The sequence below is a fragment of the Archocentrus centrarchus genome, chromosome 6 (genome assembly GCF_007364275.1).
Source record: "Archocentrus centrarchus isolate MPI-CPG fArcCen1 chromosome 6, fArcCen1, whole genome shotgun sequence".
Classification (NCBI taxonomy): Eukaryota; Metazoa; Chordata; class Actinopteri; order Cichliformes; family Cichlidae; genus Archocentrus; species Archocentrus centrarchus.
This window is the reverse complement of record NC_044351.1, coordinates 2,328,051-2,346,663: the sequence shown is the minus strand read 5'-3', so window position 1 is coordinate 2,346,663 and position 18,613 is coordinate 2,328,051. Positions and strand designations below refer to the sequence as shown.

Below are 18,613 nucleotides of genomic sequence, written 5' to 3'. Positions count from 1 at the left end.
GTTTGTGGAGAGCAGAGAGCACTCACCTGTCTCAAAATCCCAAATCCTGAGAAAAGACAACCTGAAATGCTTTAAACAAAACTCAAGTTTCCAACTTTTTCCAGCCACATCCTGTCAGCGCGACAAACAGCAACACAAAAAGCAGGAGAAAAATTAAAAGCTAGAAGCAAAAACAGCCGACTGAACTGAAAAAGTGTTTGATAAACCAAAAATACAGAGCAGAAACACGAGACATAAAAGAAACATTTCAGAAAATTAAACCTTAAGAAAACACAAACACAACAACTGAAAAAGCCTTTTGGAAAACAAATGTGACAAACCAGCAATAACAAAAACAAAATGAAAGTACACGGCTTCAACACATCCAGGCGTTCTCTGCGTCTCAATAAAACCTGAAACCCACCACGGTGGTTATCAACTGTAAACCCGGCTCTCTGCTTCAGGCTCTGAGCGCGCTCACATTAAAAGGGGCGTTACACGAGTCGTGTGACTCCTCTACCACTCACAATTATCCCTCTGAGCTCCGCCTGCTCCAATCAGACATGATGGTAAAAAGCTATTAAAAAAACTTATAAAACACAGTAAAATCAGTCGATCACTGCAGCAGTACCTGATTAATCTGGTGATTTAGGGGACAGAGTAGTAAAATAAACACTCTGATGATTTTATCGAGCTTCATTCAGAGCTTTCAGTAACGAGCTGCACACAGAAACGTGTTCCCCAGCAGAGCGTCTGCATCACTCTGAGATCACGCTGGAAATAAAGACTCACTTCCAGCTGATTATAAACCCGAAACATCACCTGCTCCTGACCAGGTGAGGTGTTCAGCTTCAGTTACCATGGTGATTAAGCAGGTAAAAAGAGAAACACTTACAGGACACAGAAACCTGAGTTTAAGGTCAACGTGGCGCGCAGACACATTAATCTGACTTTGCGGTCACATCGTTTTGGTAAAACGAGCAGTTCACAAAATCCCAAAACAAATGCAACACAACAAAACCCAAAAACACGGCAAAGACGACAACGGCCAAAAATACAAACACAAAAAGAAAAATTCTCTCTCAGAAAACACAACCAAATATGGACACAACCCCGCCACAACAAAATAACACTAAACACTAAAATTAAAACAGTCAAAATTCTGAAAACAATTTTTTTTAAGTATCATGAAAATAGTTACTTTTTCATACTTGTAATTACTGAGTAATTACCAGAAAACTAAAATTTCTTCAGCTCATCAGTTTCTTTCCTTTAGCTCCCATGAAGCTGAGTTATGTGTCATTTGAACAAAGTCATTTATGAATTAGTTTTCTTTTTTACTTTTTTTTCTGATGGTTACCGGATTTATTAAGAAACTAAATGAGGACTGGCGATAAATCCAACAGAAGTTACAGTTAGAAACCAGAAAACAGCGACGGGTTGTTTTCCAGTTGATTTATAAAGTGTCTGAGCTCATTTTAGAGCGGGATTAGTGATTTTATATTCCTGTCCTGCACGCAAACAGATTTATAATCACTCTATTTAAGGTGCAGATTTCCCCTCTGACACTAAAGCAAACATTCATCCAGTGTGAGTCCTGAGGGCGGAGGAAGGTTTCCCTCCCTGACCGGCCTCCAGCTGCAGGCTGTAACAAAGGCCTCCATGCATGACTGAGCCATCAGCGCGCCGCCGGGAGGGAAGAGAAACTCTCCGGTCTGCTTTGATTCTGCTGGCTGTCAGGATTTCCCGAGGAGCCAAAAGAATTCAACATCTGGGAACAGTTTAGCTTCAGTCCGTCTACCTTTCACATCAGTTATTATTCGTTTCATTGTTGTGTGGACTGAAGCGGATCGGAGGTATGACGCTGACCCATGGGTGTCTCAGCATCATCATCATCTCAGGCTGTCATAACGCATTTTACAGCCTGAGGAATACTTTCAGGCTCAGATCGTCCTCGTGTGTTGGATATAATTAAAACAGGAACTCAAATGTTACATTTTCAAAGAAGTAATGCATTACTTGTTTACTCCCATTTGGAAAGTATTCCATTACTTTTCTACTTACGACACTTCCTGCTGTCGCTCAGGTGTGCTTTCATTAACTGTCACATGCGCTCATTACTGATCAAACAGTAATGTGCAAACCTGCAGGCCCCATAAATGTGCGTTTTGTGTTTCGGCTTTACCTGACGCACGTGGTGTGTGTGTGTGGTGTGTGTGTGTGGGGGGGGGGGGGGGGGGGGGGGGGGGGGGGGGGGGGGGGGGGGGGGGGGTTACTTTGATGAAATGCTGACGTGTCCGAGCTCTGTGACCTTTCACCCAGTTTGAGTGGGTTTCCATCTGCAGCTCACCTGAAAACTCGGCTGCAGGCTGAGACTGAGCTCTGCACTCGACTCTGCAATAAGAGCTGACAGACACACCTACTGCCACACACACGTCCCATAGTCCACACTCCTCCTACATCTCACACACACACACACTTCATTTTATGCAAATCAGCTGAGCTTGTTTTGTTCCTCAGAGTCTGGATTAAAGTGTGTGATGTCACTGTGAGGCTGTGTGTGTGTGCGTGCGTGCGTGCGTGTGTGTGTGTGTGAGGGGTTGTTCAGGAGCTGCAGCTGAAGCAGCGACAGAAGGCGACGACTCCACAGCTCGACCGGCTGCTCCTCTTCAGCCCCACAAAGTAAGTCTCCGTGTTTTCACATTTATCGGGTTTTTTAAGGAACCTCGGAGACGATCGGATGTCTGCAGCTCTGTGAAGCACAGATTCCCTCTGATTTGTCCTGTGAGGATTTCTTTATTTTGGACTTGTTCACAGAGGAGCGTTGTTCTCAGTCGCAGCTCCTCTCGCCCACATGATGCTTCTCGCTGTGAATGCCACTCTTTTCTTTTTAGATGTTTTCTGGTTTTCCTGCTGCTCTTTGCCTTCTGCCTGCTCATCTGTGATGCTTGTTTGTTTGTTTGTTTGTTTGTCTTCAGTTTAATCTTGTTGTTTGTTTACTGTTGAACATGAATCTGAAGAGAAGGAAGGAAGGAGGGAAAGAGAAAAGCGAAGGCGGGAAGGGAGTGAGGAAGGACATGAAAAAACTAAAAGGAAAAAGAGGAATAAGGAAATAAACTGAAAGAAAGATATAGAAGGAAAAGGAAATAAACAATATTTGAAACACTTTGTGGGTCAGCTGGAGCTGTTTTATTTGTAGATTTACATTTGGACTCATTTGAAGGTCCAGTTTGATCTGACTCAGAAAACCTGGAAGCTTCCTTTTGAAATCACCTGTGTGCGCTGTGATTGGGTCGGAGCTGAAGGTCTGGGGCCGCCACACAGTGACGTCGGAGGGGTTCACGCTCCGCGTCTTTAAACTCGGCCTCAGGTCGGCCTCCGGATGCCAGAATGAACCCCGAGATTCAGGAGGAAGTTCTCCCAATGTTGTTCCTACTTCTGAACCAGAGGGAGCATCCCACTCCTTTTCTTCACGCTAAGATCTCATTGTTTTCTGATGCAAATACTTTTCCATTCAGGGAGGTCCCGGCCGGCCGAGGGGGAGGCCGGGGGGGGAAAGCTGGGGGGAGGCCGGGGGAGCGCTCCTCGGAGGTGGTGTGGAATCTGTGTTAGGCTTTAGAGAAATGAAACCAGGCTAGAAGAGGCTTTGTTTTGGGCCAATGAATCAGTATTCTTTTGAGGGGAACTCTAAAGAGCTCATTCAGACGTTGCTCGGTCACCCCCTCTTCCTCCTCCCCCCTCTTTCTCCCCCTCCTCCTCTTCTTCATTGATGGAGGACAGACTGGAGGCCTGCTGAGAGCCGGTTCTTTCCTCATAAAAGGCCGCAGGAGGAGCGAGAAGAGCAGGATTTGCTGTGCCAGCTGACATGTGAAAGAGGACCATTGCTTTAATAGAGGCCTGAAAGAGGAGTCTGTCATCTCGCAGCACAATGACAGCAGAGAGGCAGAGCAGGGCTTTCTGGGTAATTGACTCTCTCTTTTTTAGAGGCTGCTCTAGATTTGCCCCCCCCCAGCCGATGGTGCTGTTGCTGTGTGAAGATCGCTCCCTGCAAACACCAAAGGAACGCGTTAATCCTGAAACACATCACCGATACGTGCAAAATAACAAGCGCGCACACGCGCGTGTGTGAGTGTGTTCTGACAGCAGCATCTGAATACATTAGCCCACTTTCATAATCCCACTGCTGCTGCTGCTGCTCTCACTACAATAGTCAGATTATTGGGCTTAAGCATTGTGAGATGGGGGGGGGGGGGGGGGGGGGGGGGGTGATTTGGACTAAATTTGAACCATCTGGCTCGATGCAGCTCGCAGTGAAACCTCAGGGCTCAAACCAGCAGATCAGGACAAAAACAAGAATCAGCCCGACGTCACGTTTGTCTGAGCAGAAGCACAGCTACACAAACGCACAGCTACACAAACGCACAAGCAACTCTGTTTTTCAGATCTTTTCTGTTTCTGTTTGTGCTTGTTTTGTGCCTCTGCAGCTGTTTTGTGTGTCTGTTTTGTAGCTGCTCTGTGGCCTTTTTGTGCCTCTTGGAATGGTTTTGTGTCTCCGTGATGTTTTGTGTCTCTTTGAGCCCCCCCCCCCACCACGACTACCACCACCACGGCTGTGGCCCAGTGTCCTGTTAACAACAGACAACAAAACTTCAGAGAGGAGGAACATGTGGCTGTTGGCCTCTGGCTGCAGTGCTCTCACCTCTTTCTCACTGCTTGTGTCTTAATGATGGGTGTGTTGTGATGAATAATGATCTTTGTGTAAGTGTGCATGTTTTTGTCTCTGCAGAATGCGAAGTGTGTTCTCAGTGACTCTGCTGCTGCTCCTGGCCCTGACGCTCACCGCAGAGGCCAGCAAAAAAGCCAAAAATCACAAAGGTGCGGCTCAGTTTCATTGTCTGCATCCACGAGGGGCTCGGTTTGACTTTTCTACACTTCTGTTTCCCTGCATAGCTTTCATAACAGCAGGAATGCACTCAGGAGAAGCATTAAAGGTTAAAGAGGGTGAAAAGCAAGTTTTTCCAGTCGGGAGCTCCAGTGATGGGAACATATCCAAAGAAGCAGTCACAGATTCCGTCTTTAAATTCCAGCAGCAAAGCTTCAGATCATTTTTGCATTAACACTGCTCTAATTCCTATTTTTGGTTTAAATTACTGAAATATGACGACTGTGAAACATTCAGCTGGTAAAGAGGCACAAAAATCAGGGGCAGGTGGAGACCAAAAACTGAGCTAAAAGAGAAATGGGCACAAACACTAATGTTACAGGCGTGTCTGTGGTCCTTTGCTCTCGGGTCTTTCTGCATCATCATTAACAGATATATATATATTTTTTAACAGGTTTAAGTATGATGTGCCTGTTTCCAGAATCTCATGTTGATATTTGATGTTACTGCTGGTAGTTGCAGTCACACTGCGTTACCCTGTACAGGAGCCCGGCTAAGCTCTCATTTTAAACTGGTCAGACTGGTTTGCCTGACAAAGCTCAGCTGCTGTCTTCTCCCCAAAGCATTCCCATCAACGTTTCCATTAGGACTCCTGATGCCAACCCCTGAGGCTACAGTCACACTGGGGAAACCGGTGGCATGAACACAATTATTGTGACCATGTGCAATGAACCTGCAATCTCGTTGCCTCTGAAATGGTTGCTTAGAAGATGGGGACCAGGTGTGTCACCACTCACAGTCAGTGCATGCTATATGCAATCTGTTTGAGATAATATGGCAATTAACTGCAATAAATAAATGAAAATTGCAATTGCTCTGTTGACATCTACATGCACAGAAATTCACATTAACTGTTTCCATTCAGAGTCCAACCAGAGCCTCAGATCTGAAACAGAAATTCCTCCACAAGTGACGTAGTGACGTAGGATGACAATTTAACTAAAATTAGGTGAAACTAGGTGGACTCAGACTGCAGTGTGTTGGCAATCGGTCTGCATTTATAAATAAGATGGCAACTATTTGCAAACCTGTCTGAGAGTGCAGTCAGTCTGTTTGGAGACGGGTTGCCTCCCATCAGGTGTCCTGTGCAGTCACCTTGTGATTGAAAGCAATCATCCAGATGTTGAAGTGTTGCACGCTTAACCTCGGGGCAACCTACTGGTCACTGCAGCGACATGCAACTAGCAACTGTTGCTGACAGCAAAAAAATAAATAAATAAAATCAGCAATTCTTGGTGACAAGGAGGTTGCTGTTTTAGTGTCAACATGAACCAAAAAAATAAAATAATAATAATAATTGTTTAAAAAAATGACAGCTACAGGAAAAAAGGTGACGCATTAACACAAAATGTAAACGTCATAGAGATGAACATACAGGTAACAGGAAGTTTAACAGGAAGTTGGGTTAAATTAATATTCCGGACTGTTTGAAACTGGAAATTTTTTGCTGGTTTGTTTTAAACACAGAGACAGCAAAGCTACATTTATCAGACCGTTCAGCTATCCAGGTGGAATTTATTTAATGATAAAGGTTATGGAAAAATATAACCTGCTCTTCTTAAAGCGTTTAAATTACTCGCACTGTGACCATCTGACAAAACTCATCTGCATCAGAACGTTTTCATGAGTCCATAAACAGTCCCTGCAGGATGTGACGTAGTGAAGGTGTGCAGACGTGACTCAGGTGTCTGACCGACTCTCTGCTCAGCAGGTAGGCATGAGAAGTCCCGGCCGGCCTCCGAGTGCTCCCCCGCAGAGACGCACTACGGGAAATGCATACCTGAACACGGAGACTGCGGGGACGGCCTGAGAGAGGCAACCTGCAAAGATCGCACCGACAAGATTCACTGCAAGATCCCCTGCAACTGGAAGAAGGACATCAGTAAGTCTCATACACCTGACACTGAAGCGAGCCGCGGCGGGGCTGAAGCAGATACCCGAAGGGTTTAAAGGGTGGAGCAGAGCTTTGTCAGCACAGGAAAAACAGGAGCTGAAAATAGGAAGTAGTAATAACAGATTATTAACATTACATTTCATACTTAAGGGTGTTTTTTTTGTTTGTTTTTTCGGATAAGGGTTGGATGTTTCGAGGCAGCTGAAATGAAATAATATTGGATTATTAATGGTAATAATATAGAAGCCGATCTCTGTGAACAGAACAGAGGAGCTCATCTCCTCAACTGGCCAGAGAGGATCTCTGGACCATTAAAAAAACATATTCGCTCTCAAAGGCTAAACTGCTCTTTCAGCTCAACTCTGAGCTCATTTATTAAAGAGGGGATCAAACTATTAAATCAAGAGAACAAAGTCAAAGCAGAAAATATTCAGTCGAGAGCTTAATCGTTCCTACTGGCAGCGCAGACGTTTCAGTTACGAGACCTTTCGTAGACCAGCAAAATGCACTTTCTGTGCCATTTTGCTGCTTCTCCAACAATATTTCATATTTAAAAATTCATCTTTTCAAAATCACTGTGACAGATTTAAAGTTGTGTGTAACTGAACTGCATAACTGTAACATTAAATAACAGCAAATAAAGAAAGCAGCTGAGAGTGTGATGGTTCCTGGTGTGGAGGCAGGGAAATGTGAATCAGGTCTTTGGGTTTCAGGTCCAAATGTTCTTTCAGGTGACTGTAAGTACAAGTTTGGGCCATGGGGAGCTTGCGATGCCACCACCAACACCAAGACCCGGTCGGGAACGCTGAAGCGAGCGCTGTTCAATGCCAACTGCCAGTCCACCGTCAAGGTGTCCAAACCCTGCCCCCCCAAAGGCCCAAAGAAGACCAGAGGTGAGACCCAAACACTCCACGTTTTTAGAAGCTTTAATGAACGGGTTTCACTCTGATCAAACTTTGAAGAACAAAAGTTGCCAGAGTTAAAAGCGCATGATGACTAATTACAAACTAATGCTGTGCTCACTGCGCAGCACAATTACACACAAAATCAAAAAAGTCTGGCTGAGCTGAGATAACCAGACGCCGCCAACATGGAGGAGCTTAACGTCGCTGTTTGTGTGCAGTCAGAGGTGACTTTAATACGACAGGAAGAGGAAGAGGCTCAGAGAAAGATGAGAGAAATCATAGGAAGTGTCGACTGTTTTCAGGGGAGTAAAGTGAAAATTTGACTCCACATTTAGTGTGAAAGCTCCAAAAGATGCCAGACATTTGCTGGGTTTGCTTCTGAAATGTAAGGATCTGCCAAAACCTTTCATACTGTTCTGGAAACCTAATCAGACAGTCTGAGGGTTTACAAAAAGCCCTGGACAACACTAACCAGCTGAACTACTGAAGGTCCGATTTCAGGAGCTGCTATAGCTCACCTGGCTGAGCTGGAAACCCTGAGGCTGAAGGTTAAAGCAGGGCAGGAGCTCCAGCTCCTGATTTCCTGTCTTCTCTCTGCACTTGGCTAAAAAATGCCAACATTTTTTTAAAAGTTGCATTCAGGTGGATTTAATCGACTCAGAGGTTTGTTCACCTGCTTTCACCAATTCTCCTTTAAACCAGGAAGCAAAGCTGCCCAAATTACTGATGGGTGTAAGTTAGCAGATTTATTTCCAGCACAAAAAATCCAGAATAAAGTTTGCCTAAAAATCTGCATTTCTTACTGATACCCATCACATAAAGCCAAACCTTGAAACCCTCTGAGTATCTTCAGGCACGGTGACACCATCTTCTGATTGGTTAATAGTGGGGGCAGGTATGCAGCACCTTCATTACCCTGAAAACAGATTCGAACCTGATGAGAGCAGCACTCCTCTACCAGAGCAAACAAAGAGTAACACGAGCTGTTTGATTCTCTCACCAGGGGACAAGAAGTCAAACTGAAGGATGAAGCACGACAGAAGACGGCGAGATTTCCTCCTCAACAATCGTCTTCACACACACACACACACACACACACTACACACACACACACACACACACACACACACACACACACACACACACACACAAACCGAGAGACTCCTCCAAAACACTCCACCTTTCCTTTCTTGATTCCTGGTTTCTCATTTGATGTTTTTCTGGATTAAAGCTTTTCCGATGCTGTCCCACTAGGTGATGAGAATAATCCTCGTAGCTGATAGTTTGTGTTAACCGTTACACTCAGATAGTCCTAAAGCTTGTACAGTAGCTGATCATGAATTTAAACTAAACTGGATGCTCCAGCGTGCCCCTCATTGGAGCGTTGGGAGGTTTGCTCTTAGGCAAGTTAGTTTTAAAGAATCTGAGAAAATCCTCTATGAAATCTATTTTTTAAACTATAGATAATTGTCACTGCAGGATGGAACTGTACAAATGAGCAAAATAAAGACTGTACATTGCTTTGGTGAAGAGTCAGGTGTGTTCATTGGTGCACACAACACAAACATGATGACTGTAATAATAATAAAAGGTTTCTGCATATTCATCACTTAAACTAAGATTTTTTTCCCCCGTTAACCATCAAATTATAGATACCTGTGAATCCCTGCAAAGACCATCACCTGTTCACCAGGTGCATGAATTTACTGCATTATTTCATGTTTGTCAGCATTTCCTGGAATGATTCACAAGGCTGAGATATTAGCTGATTAAACTGCAACTGTTTTAAGAACCCATTATTCATCAGTCATTCAAATATCTGACTCTATCATCTTCTCAAATGTGATCAAAGTTACTTTCACTTGTCTCGGTTTAAAGTAACGATATCTGATGACCTCTGAACTTGTAAAATTTGCTGCACTGATTGTGGACAGTCACATTCTTGATTCTTTTCACCAAGTTTAGCGCCTGCACCTTCAGTGATCTAAAGCCAACTATGGGGCAAAGTTGGAGGAACTCACAGGCTCTAAAAATAATTTCAAAATTTCAATAAAAAGTAGCACGAATCCCAGAGCTCCAATCAGGGCTCGCTCTCCTCACTGTGTCTCCTCAGCGTCTGAAGCCCATTCTCCCACCCTAAACCCTCCCCACACACATACACAACTTAAATACTAGCATATGGACATAAAGTACATGAACTTTTAAAATTCTTCCAAAACCCCCACTAAAAACCAAAAAAAAAAAAAAACACCCTAAAAGACAGATGCCAACATTTTTATTCTTTTTGCAAAGAGAAAAAATCACAAAAATTTAAGATTTCTTCTGCAGGAGTTTGAAGAAAAAGTGGGGGTGTGATGTGGAGGGTAGAAAGGGGGTTTGGTTTAGAGGCACCAGTCACAGACTTCATCCACTACAGGTGCTCAGTGACCCAAATCTTAAAGCTCACAGGTCGTCATTTCTGCATTTAAAGTGTTGGGAAGTGCTCAAGGTGTTCCTCAGGGTTTGATTCTCGGTCCTCTACACTTTAAGCTACAAACAACATGCTTGTTCACCTGCTTTAACTTTTGGTTTCCACCAAGCAGCCAAATTAGGAAGTGCAAAACCTGCAGTTTTCCTAATGTCCACCGGAGGTTTCAATAGTGAGTCATATACTCCCATGTTAAAATGTCCAACTTTACAGCAAACATGTTTACAGCCTTACACTTGTTTTTCCTAGCAGTAATTACACCATATTCTTTTCTTATTTTTATTGTCTCGTTAATAAAGAGAAGCATTAACTACAGCCTAGAAAGCATTTCTCTTTTTATATCAGCCATGACTCATTAAACACAACATGGAGAAGCAGCAGAAAGTAGGTGGGTGAATTACTACTTAAAAATCAAAAGGTCCAAAAAGGAAGTTTATAACAGGTCATGTCATTTGAGCTGGGAATGGAGATGCCATTTCTTCCTCTGCTGTGGTTTAAGGACAGGAGGCTCTTTATCTGACCAACCAGTGAACTCCTTAGAGCAGCAGTGAATGGAAACGACCTTTTGTTCACGTTTGCTAGTCTTTTAAAAATTCGTTCTACATTTGAATGAAAACCAGCAACATGTAAGTTAAGCAAAGGTCCAAACTCTTTGAAAAGAAGAAAAAAAGTGTTCTTGATTACGTGCCAAAAACACGAGTGCTGTTACAGCCTCCTGTGGCAGCAGCGCAGGAGGCTGCAGAAAGTTTTTCTGAAGGTAACGTTACACAGAGCGTAGCAGCCGGGGTTGACCGCGCTGTTTATGTAGCACAGCCAATATCCTGTGGTCCACAGGAAGTCAGGGATACAGCTGTGGCAGAAAGCAGCAACGACTGCCATGACGTTGTACGGTGTCCAGGTAAGGATGAAGGCCAGCAAGATGGCTAGGATGGTCTTGGTGACCCTCTTCTCCCTCGCCATCACTCGCTGCCGCCTCCTCTCATGTGACTCAAAGGTGGGGCGGGAAGAGAACGCTGCTGAGGCCGCCCTATGAAGGTTGGTTTTGTTGTCTTCAGCAGTTTGCGCAGTGGCCTGAGAGGGATGCTTCTGAGGAGACAAGTTTCATTCATTTGCAACAGGGGGCTTCATAACCTTTGCAGAAAATAACCTGTGTGTGATGAGAGGTTCGATTCAGAGAGTCAAACTAAATGCTAACAAGTTCTATGAGGCCTGATTATTGAAGACCTTGTATGTGAGGATTTTAAATTCTATTGTAGATTTAACAGGGAGCCAATGAAGAGAAGCCAATATGGGAGAAATCTGCTCTCTCTTTCTAGTCCCTGTCAGTACTCTAGCTGCAGCATTTTGGATCAGCTGAAGGCTTTTCAGGGAGCTTTTAGGACAGCCTGATAATAATGAATTACAATAGTCCAGCCTAGAAGTAATAAATGCATGAATTAGCTTTTTAGCATCACTCTGAGAAAGGATGTTTCTAATTTTAGAAATATTGCGCAAATGCAAAAAAGCGGTCCTACATATTTGTTTAATATGTGCATTGAAGGACATATCCTGGTCAAAAATGACTCCAAGATTTCTCACAGTGTTACTGGAGGCCAAGTAATGCCATCCAGAGTAAGTATCTGGTTTGACACCATGTTTCTAAGATTTGTGGGGTACAAGAGTACAAGAACTTCAGTTTGATCTGAATTTAGAAGCAGGAAATTAGAGGTCATCCAGGCCTTAATGTCTTTAAGACATTCCTGCAGTTTAACTAATTGATGTGTGTCATCTGGCTTCTGTTAGAATAGATAAACGTTTAACTGTTTTTCTATGTATTACAATGTGTTCATCATAAACATGCACATGACCATCAGATTGTAAGCACAAAACATACTCACACACACCCGGACCCTCCAGGTGAGGAAAGCAGGTAACGCCTGCTTCCTGACGTCACACACACATGCACACACCCCCACACACTCACGTGACGCTGAAATAAAAGAGCCGGCAGGAAGAAGGAGGTCAGACTCTCTTTCAGACACGCACACGAGTGTTAGCTGACTGAGACTCTCCAACTACGGGTTTCTGTGTCTTTCTTTATTCAACGGTGGTCCGAACCTAACAGCTTCATTGATAGATAAAGCTGAGTATCATCTGCATAACAATGAAAATGTATGCAATGCTTTCTAATAATACTGCCTAAGGGAAGCATGTATAATGTAAATAGAATTGGTCCTAGCACAGAACCCTGTGGAACTCCATAATTAACCTTAGTGTGTGAAGAAGACTCCCCATTTACATGAACAAATTGGAGTCTATGAGATAAATATGATTCAAACCACTGCAGTGCAGTACCTTTAATACCTATAGCAAGCTCTAATCTCTGTAATAAAATGTTATGGTCAACAGTATCAAAGCTGCACTGAGGTCCAACAGGACAAGCACAGAGATGAGTCCACTGTCAGAGGCTGTAAGAAGATCATTGGTAACCTTCACTAATGCTGTTTCTGTACTGTGATGAATTCTGAAACCTGACTGAAACTCTTCAAATAAACCGTTCCTCTGAAAAAGAAGGGCTTTGTTACATAGTTACGTAATTCCAAATCTGGATAACAACAAACAACAAAAGTAAATGGATGATAGATGTGTCTACCCAACGTCTCAGCAACTTTCTGCCTCCCTGGTATCAGCTGGACATCTGCATGTTTTCTTTTTTCTTCTGGTCTTTGGCGTGCAGGACTCGACCTGGTTCAGGCACAGGTCTGAGCAGAGGTCACTGGTCACCCGGCTTCGCCGCCTCAGCAGAAAGTCTTTTATTGAGGGACTGGATGCCCTCGGAGAGCCCTGGTCTGACATAAGAATGTTCAGACGGCCGAAGCTGGCAGCCGAGAGGCGGCTGTACAGGCCTATCATGGCAATTACCGGCAGGTAAAACGAGGGAAGTGTCGTCCCCATGGTGACAGCAGGGCTGGCGAGCAGATGGATGTAACAGTGATCATCAGGGACAACACGTCTGCCCTCAACTGTCTGCCAGCACAGGATGGCAGGGGTCCAGATGATGAAAGAAAGCAGCCAGGCGGCAGCGATCATCAGGCACGCCATCCTGCCAGTTCGCCACAGAGGGTAGCTGAGCGGCCGCGTCACACAGAAGTACCGATCCAAGCTGATGGCCAGCAGGTTCATGACCGAGGCGCCGCTCACCACGTAGTCCAGGATGAGCCACACGTCGCAGAGCACTGGGCCCAGCAGCCAGCGCCCCTGCAGCTTGTACAATGTGTACAGGTTCATGGAGAACAGGGCCAATGATCAGGTCGGCTACCGCCAGGCTCAGCAGAAAGTAGTTGTTGACCGTCCGCAGGTGACGGTTCACTATGATGGACAGGATCACCAGCGTGTTGCCGAGGATTGTGAGCGTGCTGAGGGAGGTGGTAACCATGGCAACAAGGGTCAGCTGAGCGGTGCTGTATGAGACACCGTTGGGGGGTAGAGGCAGACAAGAGGTGTTCACGCAAAGGAGGAGCCGAGGCAGAGGTGTTGTGGTCAACGTCAGGGATCAATTCCATGTTTCCTGAAGTCACATGAGAAAACCGTAAGATACCAAAGTGCAACAAGCACAGGAGCTTTGAACTGCAGCACACACCACAAGCTCCAATCAGAGTCCTCCCTCCAATCAGAGTCCTCTCTCCATCCATCCATCCTCCCTCCATTTCACCTCCCTCCTCCAATCCATATCCATCCATTCACCCTTCCATCCATCCAACCGCCAGCAATCCTGCCCCCCGCCCCCGCCCCCTCCCCCGCCTGCCATCCATCCATTCAATCCATCCATCCATCCATCCATCCTCCATCCTCCTCCCGCCATCCATCCTCCTTCCCTTCACCCTTCCATCCATCCATCCATCCATCCATCCATCCTGCCTCCCTCCCTCCCTCCCGCCTGCCATCCATCCATCCATCCATCCATCCTCCCTCCTGCCATCCATCCATCCATCCATCCATTCACCCTTCCATCCATCCATCCATCCATCCATCCATCCATCCTCCCTCCATTCATCCTCCCTCCTGCCATCCATCCGTCCATCCATTCACCCTTCCATCCACCATCCATCCATCCATCCATCCATCCATCCATCCATCCATCAATCCTGCCTCCCTCCTCCCTCCCTCCCTCCCGCCTGCCATCCATCCATCCATCCATCCATCCATCCATCCATCCATCCATCCCCATCCTCCCTCCATTCATCCTCCCTCCTGCCATCCATCCGTCCATCCATTCACCCTTCCATCCATCCATCCATCCATCCATCCATCCATCCTCCCTCCCGCCATCCATCCTCCTTCCCTTCCCTCCCTCCTGCCATCCACCATCCATCCATCCATCCTCCCTCCCTCCCGCCATCCATCCTCCTTCCCTTCCCTCCCTCCATCGATTCACTCTTCCCTCCATCCCCTCCCACCATCCATCCATCCATTCTCCCTCCCTCCCTCCATCCATCCTCCTTCCCTGCCTCCCTCCACCCATCCATCCCTCCCTCGACCCACCCTTCCATCCATCATCCATACATCCTCCCTCCCTCCCTCCCGCCATCCATCCTCCTTCCCTCCACCCATCCGTGCATCCATCCATCCATCCATCCCCTCCCTCCCGCTATCATCCACCATCCATCCTCCTTCCCTCCACCCATCCGTGCATCCATCCATCCATCCATCCTCCCTCCCTCCCGCTATCATCCACCCTTCTATCAGTCCTCACTCCCTCCCTCCTGCCATCCATCCATCCATCCATCCTCCCTCCATCCATCCACCCATACATAGATACTCCCTCCCTCCTGCCATCTATCCTCCTTCCCTCCCTCCCACCATCCATCCATCATTCCTGCCTCCCTCCCTTCTGCCTGCCATCCATTCACCCTCCCTCCCTCCCTCCATCCTCCCCTCCCTCCCATCCATCCATCCTCCTTCCCTCCCTCCCACCATCATCCACCCTACTCAGTCCTCCCTCCCTCCCTCCATCAATCCTGCCTCCCTCCCTCCCTCCCTCCCACCATCCATTCAATTCAATTCAATTTTATTTATATAGCGCCAAATCACAACAAACTGTCGCCTCAAGGCGCTTTGTATTGTGGGTAAAGACCCTACAATAATACAGAGAAAACCCAACAGTCAAAACGACCCCCTATGAGCAGCACTTGGCGACAGTGGAAAGGAAAAACTCCCTTTTAACAGGAAGAAACCTCCAGCAGAACCAGGCTCAGGGAGGGGGGGTCATCTGCCGCGACCGGTTGGGCTGAGGGGAGAGAAAGACATGCTGTGGAAGAGAGCCAGAGATTAATATCAATTAATGATTAAATGCAGAGTGGAGTATAAACAAAGTAAATAAGGTGAATGAGAAACAGTGCATTATGTGAACCCCCCAGCAGACTAGGCCTATAGCAGCATAACTAAGGGATGGTTCAGGGTCACCTGATCCAGCCCTAACTATGATCCATCCATCCATCCATCCTCCCTCCCTCCCTCCTTCCCTCCCTCCTGCTATCATCCACCCTTCTATCAATCCTCCCTCCCTCCCCCTCCTGCCATCCATCCATCCATCCTGCCTCCCTCCCTCCCTCTCTCCCGCCCGCCATCCATCCATCCTTCCTCCACCCATCCATCCACCCATACATAGATCCTCGCTCCTTCCATCCATCCTCCCTCCCTCCTGCCATCTATCCTCCTTCCCTCCCTCCCTCCCACCATCCATCCATCATTCCTGCCTCCCTTCCTTCCGCCCGCCATCCATTCACCCTCCCTCCCTCCATCCTCCCCTCCCTCCCATCCATCCATCTTCCTTCCCTCCCTCCCACCATCATCCACCCTACTCAGTCCTCCCTCCCTCCCTCCCTCCCTCCATCAATCCTGCCTCCCTCCCTCCCGCCCGCCATCCATTCTCCCTGCCTCCCTCCTCCATCCATCCATCCATCCATCCTTCCTCCCTCCCTCCCTCCCTCCTGCTATCATCCACCCTTCTATCAATCCTCCCTCCCTCCCTCCTGCCATCCATCCATCCATCCTGCCTCCCTCCCTCCCTCTCTCCTGCCCGCCATCCATCCATCCATCCATCCTTCCTCCACCCATCCATCCTCCCTCCATCCATCCACCCATACATAGATCCTCCCTCCTGCCATCTATCCTCCTTCCCTCCCTCCCTCTGTCATCCACCCTTCTATCAATCCTCCCTCCCTCCCACCATCCATCCATCATTCCTGCCTCCCTCCCTCCGCCCCATCCATTCACCCTCCCTCCATCCTCCCCTCCCTTCCATCCATCCATCCTCCTTCCCTCCCTCCATCCATCATCCACCCTACTATCAGTCCTCCCTCCCTCCATCCATCCATCCATCCATCCATCAATCCTGCCTCCCTCCCTCCCGCCCGCCATCCATTCTCCCTCCCACCATCCATCCATCCATCCTCCCTCCCGCTATCATCCACCCTTCTATCAATCCTCCCTCTCCTCCTGCCATCCATCCATTCACCCTCCCTCCCCCTCCCTCCACCCACCTTCCATTCATCCATCGATCCTCCCTCCCTCCCTCCCTCCCACTATCCATCCATCAATCCTGCCTTCCTCCCACCCGCCATCCATCCCCCTCCCTCCATGTCAGGATGACAAGAAGAAGTGAATGTTAATATAATGAATGTAAATGACATTTACTAAAATAAATAAAGAAATGCTATGAAATATTGGTTTCCAAATCAAAGGCTTTCTTCTTGGGAATAATTTCTCTTCCTCTCATAAATGTGTGTTATTGCATCTCACAGAGAAATGATGAATCCCTGCAGTTCACAGAGCAGCATTTTATTTTCTTGCAGGTGTTTTTTAGATTTCGATTCCAGACTGAGACTATTTTTGAACATTTTATTGGCTTTAAAAAGTGAGATTTTAACCCTTAATATGTATTATAAAAATGTTTATTATAAAAATCTCATAACAGATAGTAATTGAAATGATTCTAATAATATTTAAAGATGCATCAAATTTCAGCTTTCTGAAAAGTGACAGTTTTTCATTTTTCTCTTTTAAAATGTGTCATTAATTTTAAGATTTAAATTGTTGAACAAATCAAAGCATGATGACCGAGTCACTTGGAGCTCTTGTGTCGCCGTCTTGCCCCATGTTTGAAATTTGTGCAAGTGAATGTATTCATGGGGAAAATGATTGACAGATAAATCTACAATCAAACTAATGATTAGCTGCAGTTCTGAAGCAGACAACATAAAATGACATCTACTACTACTACTACTTTATTTATAAAGCACTTTAAAACAACAGCAGCTGCAACAAAGTGCTGTACAGATGCAAATCAAATAGCCAATACACATCAGAATGACAACAACAATACAAAAACCAACACAAATTAAACAATGTAAACAACAAGCTGTATGCCGCTGCTCACACATCAGTAATTAACATTCACCTGGTCAGATGTTTGTACTTTTATGTTCTCATATTAGTACAAATATTTTCCAGTACTTGGCCTCAGAACTTTTACTTCAGAGAGAGAACCTTAAAGTTTCCTCAGCCTCTGAGAAGCTGATTAAATTCGGCAGATATTACAGGAAAATACATTTAAATCTTCAAAATAAAAGCAGAGCGAAAACAATTTCCTGACAGAATGAACCAGTAAAGTTTCTTGTGAGCACGTTCAGAGGGTTCAGTCCAGCTTACCGGAGATGTTGGAGCTGCTCAGGCTCTCCAGTGTCGATCTGTCCCTCAGTTCATCTGCAGCAGTTTATATGCAGCCTCCTTCCTGACGTCAGCAGCTCCTCAGATCAGGCCCTCCTTTATGTGGGATGTAATCACACATTAGTGAAGATGAGCCCAGTTTCCATTACCCCCCACATGGGTTTTACACTTGATCTTCCTCCCATCACTGCTGTCAATGAAGATGCTGCAGCAGGCAGCTGTAAACATGCAGAAATGCTGGAATACTTATTTCACCAGAATGCAGCAGAAAGCCTTCAGCACCATCAGACTGGTTTAAGGAAATAAACTGCAGTTTGTTAATACAGTCCTAATGTCATCTGGATGTTTTTCTGCACATCATCCACATTATCTGATTAACACTGTCAGAAACCAGAGTCAGTTATCTGCCATGTGAGTTCCTCGACCCTGTGTGCTCTCAGAGGGACTCCAAATATTATACTGAGCTCATTAGCTGTAAAGTTCAACTCATTAAAGTGGACAAATCCGCTCTCACATAATGATGTTCATATTATATTATAATGAGGTCAGTGTAGCTCAGGCTGCTCTAAACACTGAGTTTTATCACATTTTTCTTCTTTAAGATAAGCCGACGTCACCTTGTCACAGATTTCCTTATATGGTCATCTCCTGTAGGCAGAGCACACCCATATCCAGCTAATCTGTGTGAGCACTCCACTTTCTGCATTACCCCCTGCAGC

General features: G+C 46.0%; 2 protein-coding genes across 5 annotated transcripts; one reads left to right on the top strand and one right to left on the bottom strand.

Annotated features, from left to right (window-relative positions):
- Positions 1 to 2,529: 2,529 nt before the first annotated feature.
- mdkb (midkine b) lies at positions 2,530 to 9,246 on the top strand. 4 transcript variants are annotated; one of them, XM_030731589.1, is made up of 5 exons: positions 2,530 to 2,661; positions 4,766 to 4,854; positions 6,630 to 6,803; positions 7,529 to 7,708; positions 8,724 to 9,246. In XM_030731589.1, the coding sequence occupies exons 2-5, from the start codon at positions 4,767 to 4,769 to the stop codon at positions 8,741 to 8,743; spliced, it is 462 nt and encodes a 153-aa protein (XP_030587449.1). In that variant the 5' UTR covers positions 2,530 to 2,661; position 4,766; the 3' UTR covers positions 8,744 to 9,246. The 4 variants fall into 4 exon arrangements, with proteins under 4 accessions (XP_030587449.1, XP_030587450.1, XP_030587452.1 ...); XM_030731590.1 differs by having other exon boundaries at positions 2,546 to 2,661; positions 6,633 to 6,803; XM_030731592.1 differs by having other exon boundaries at positions 2,587 to 2,661; positions 6,633 to 6,803; positions 7,547 to 7,708.
- Positions 9,247 to 10,049: 803 nt separating this feature from the next.
- Positions 10,050 to 13,719, bottom strand: chrm4b (cholinergic receptor, muscarinic 4b; the record flags this gene model as incomplete). Its single annotated transcript, XM_030730959.1, is given in 3 exon segments — positions 10,050 to 11,283; positions 12,829 to 13,463; positions 13,465 to 13,719. Coding segments are annotated over 3 exon segments (1,281 nt in total), but the record flags the coding sequence as incomplete, so codon positions are not given.
- Positions 13,720 to 18,613: the final 4,894 nt, after the last annotated feature.

Bases quoted from the DNA above. Each gene is read 5' to 3' on its own strand.
- mdkb (XM_030731589.1), top strand. From the start codon at position 4,767: ATGCGAAGTGTGTTCTCAGTGACTCTGCTGCTGCTCCTGGCCCTGACG. The intron at 4,855-6,629 runs GTGCGGCTCAGT...CTCTCTGCTCAG, and splicing joins AAAAGCCAAAAATCACAAAG to CAGGTAGGCATGAGAAGTCC. The intron at 7,709-8,723 runs GTGAGACCCAAA...TTCTCTCACCAG, and splicing joins AGGCCCAAAGAAGACCAGAG to GGGACAAGAAGTCAAACTGA.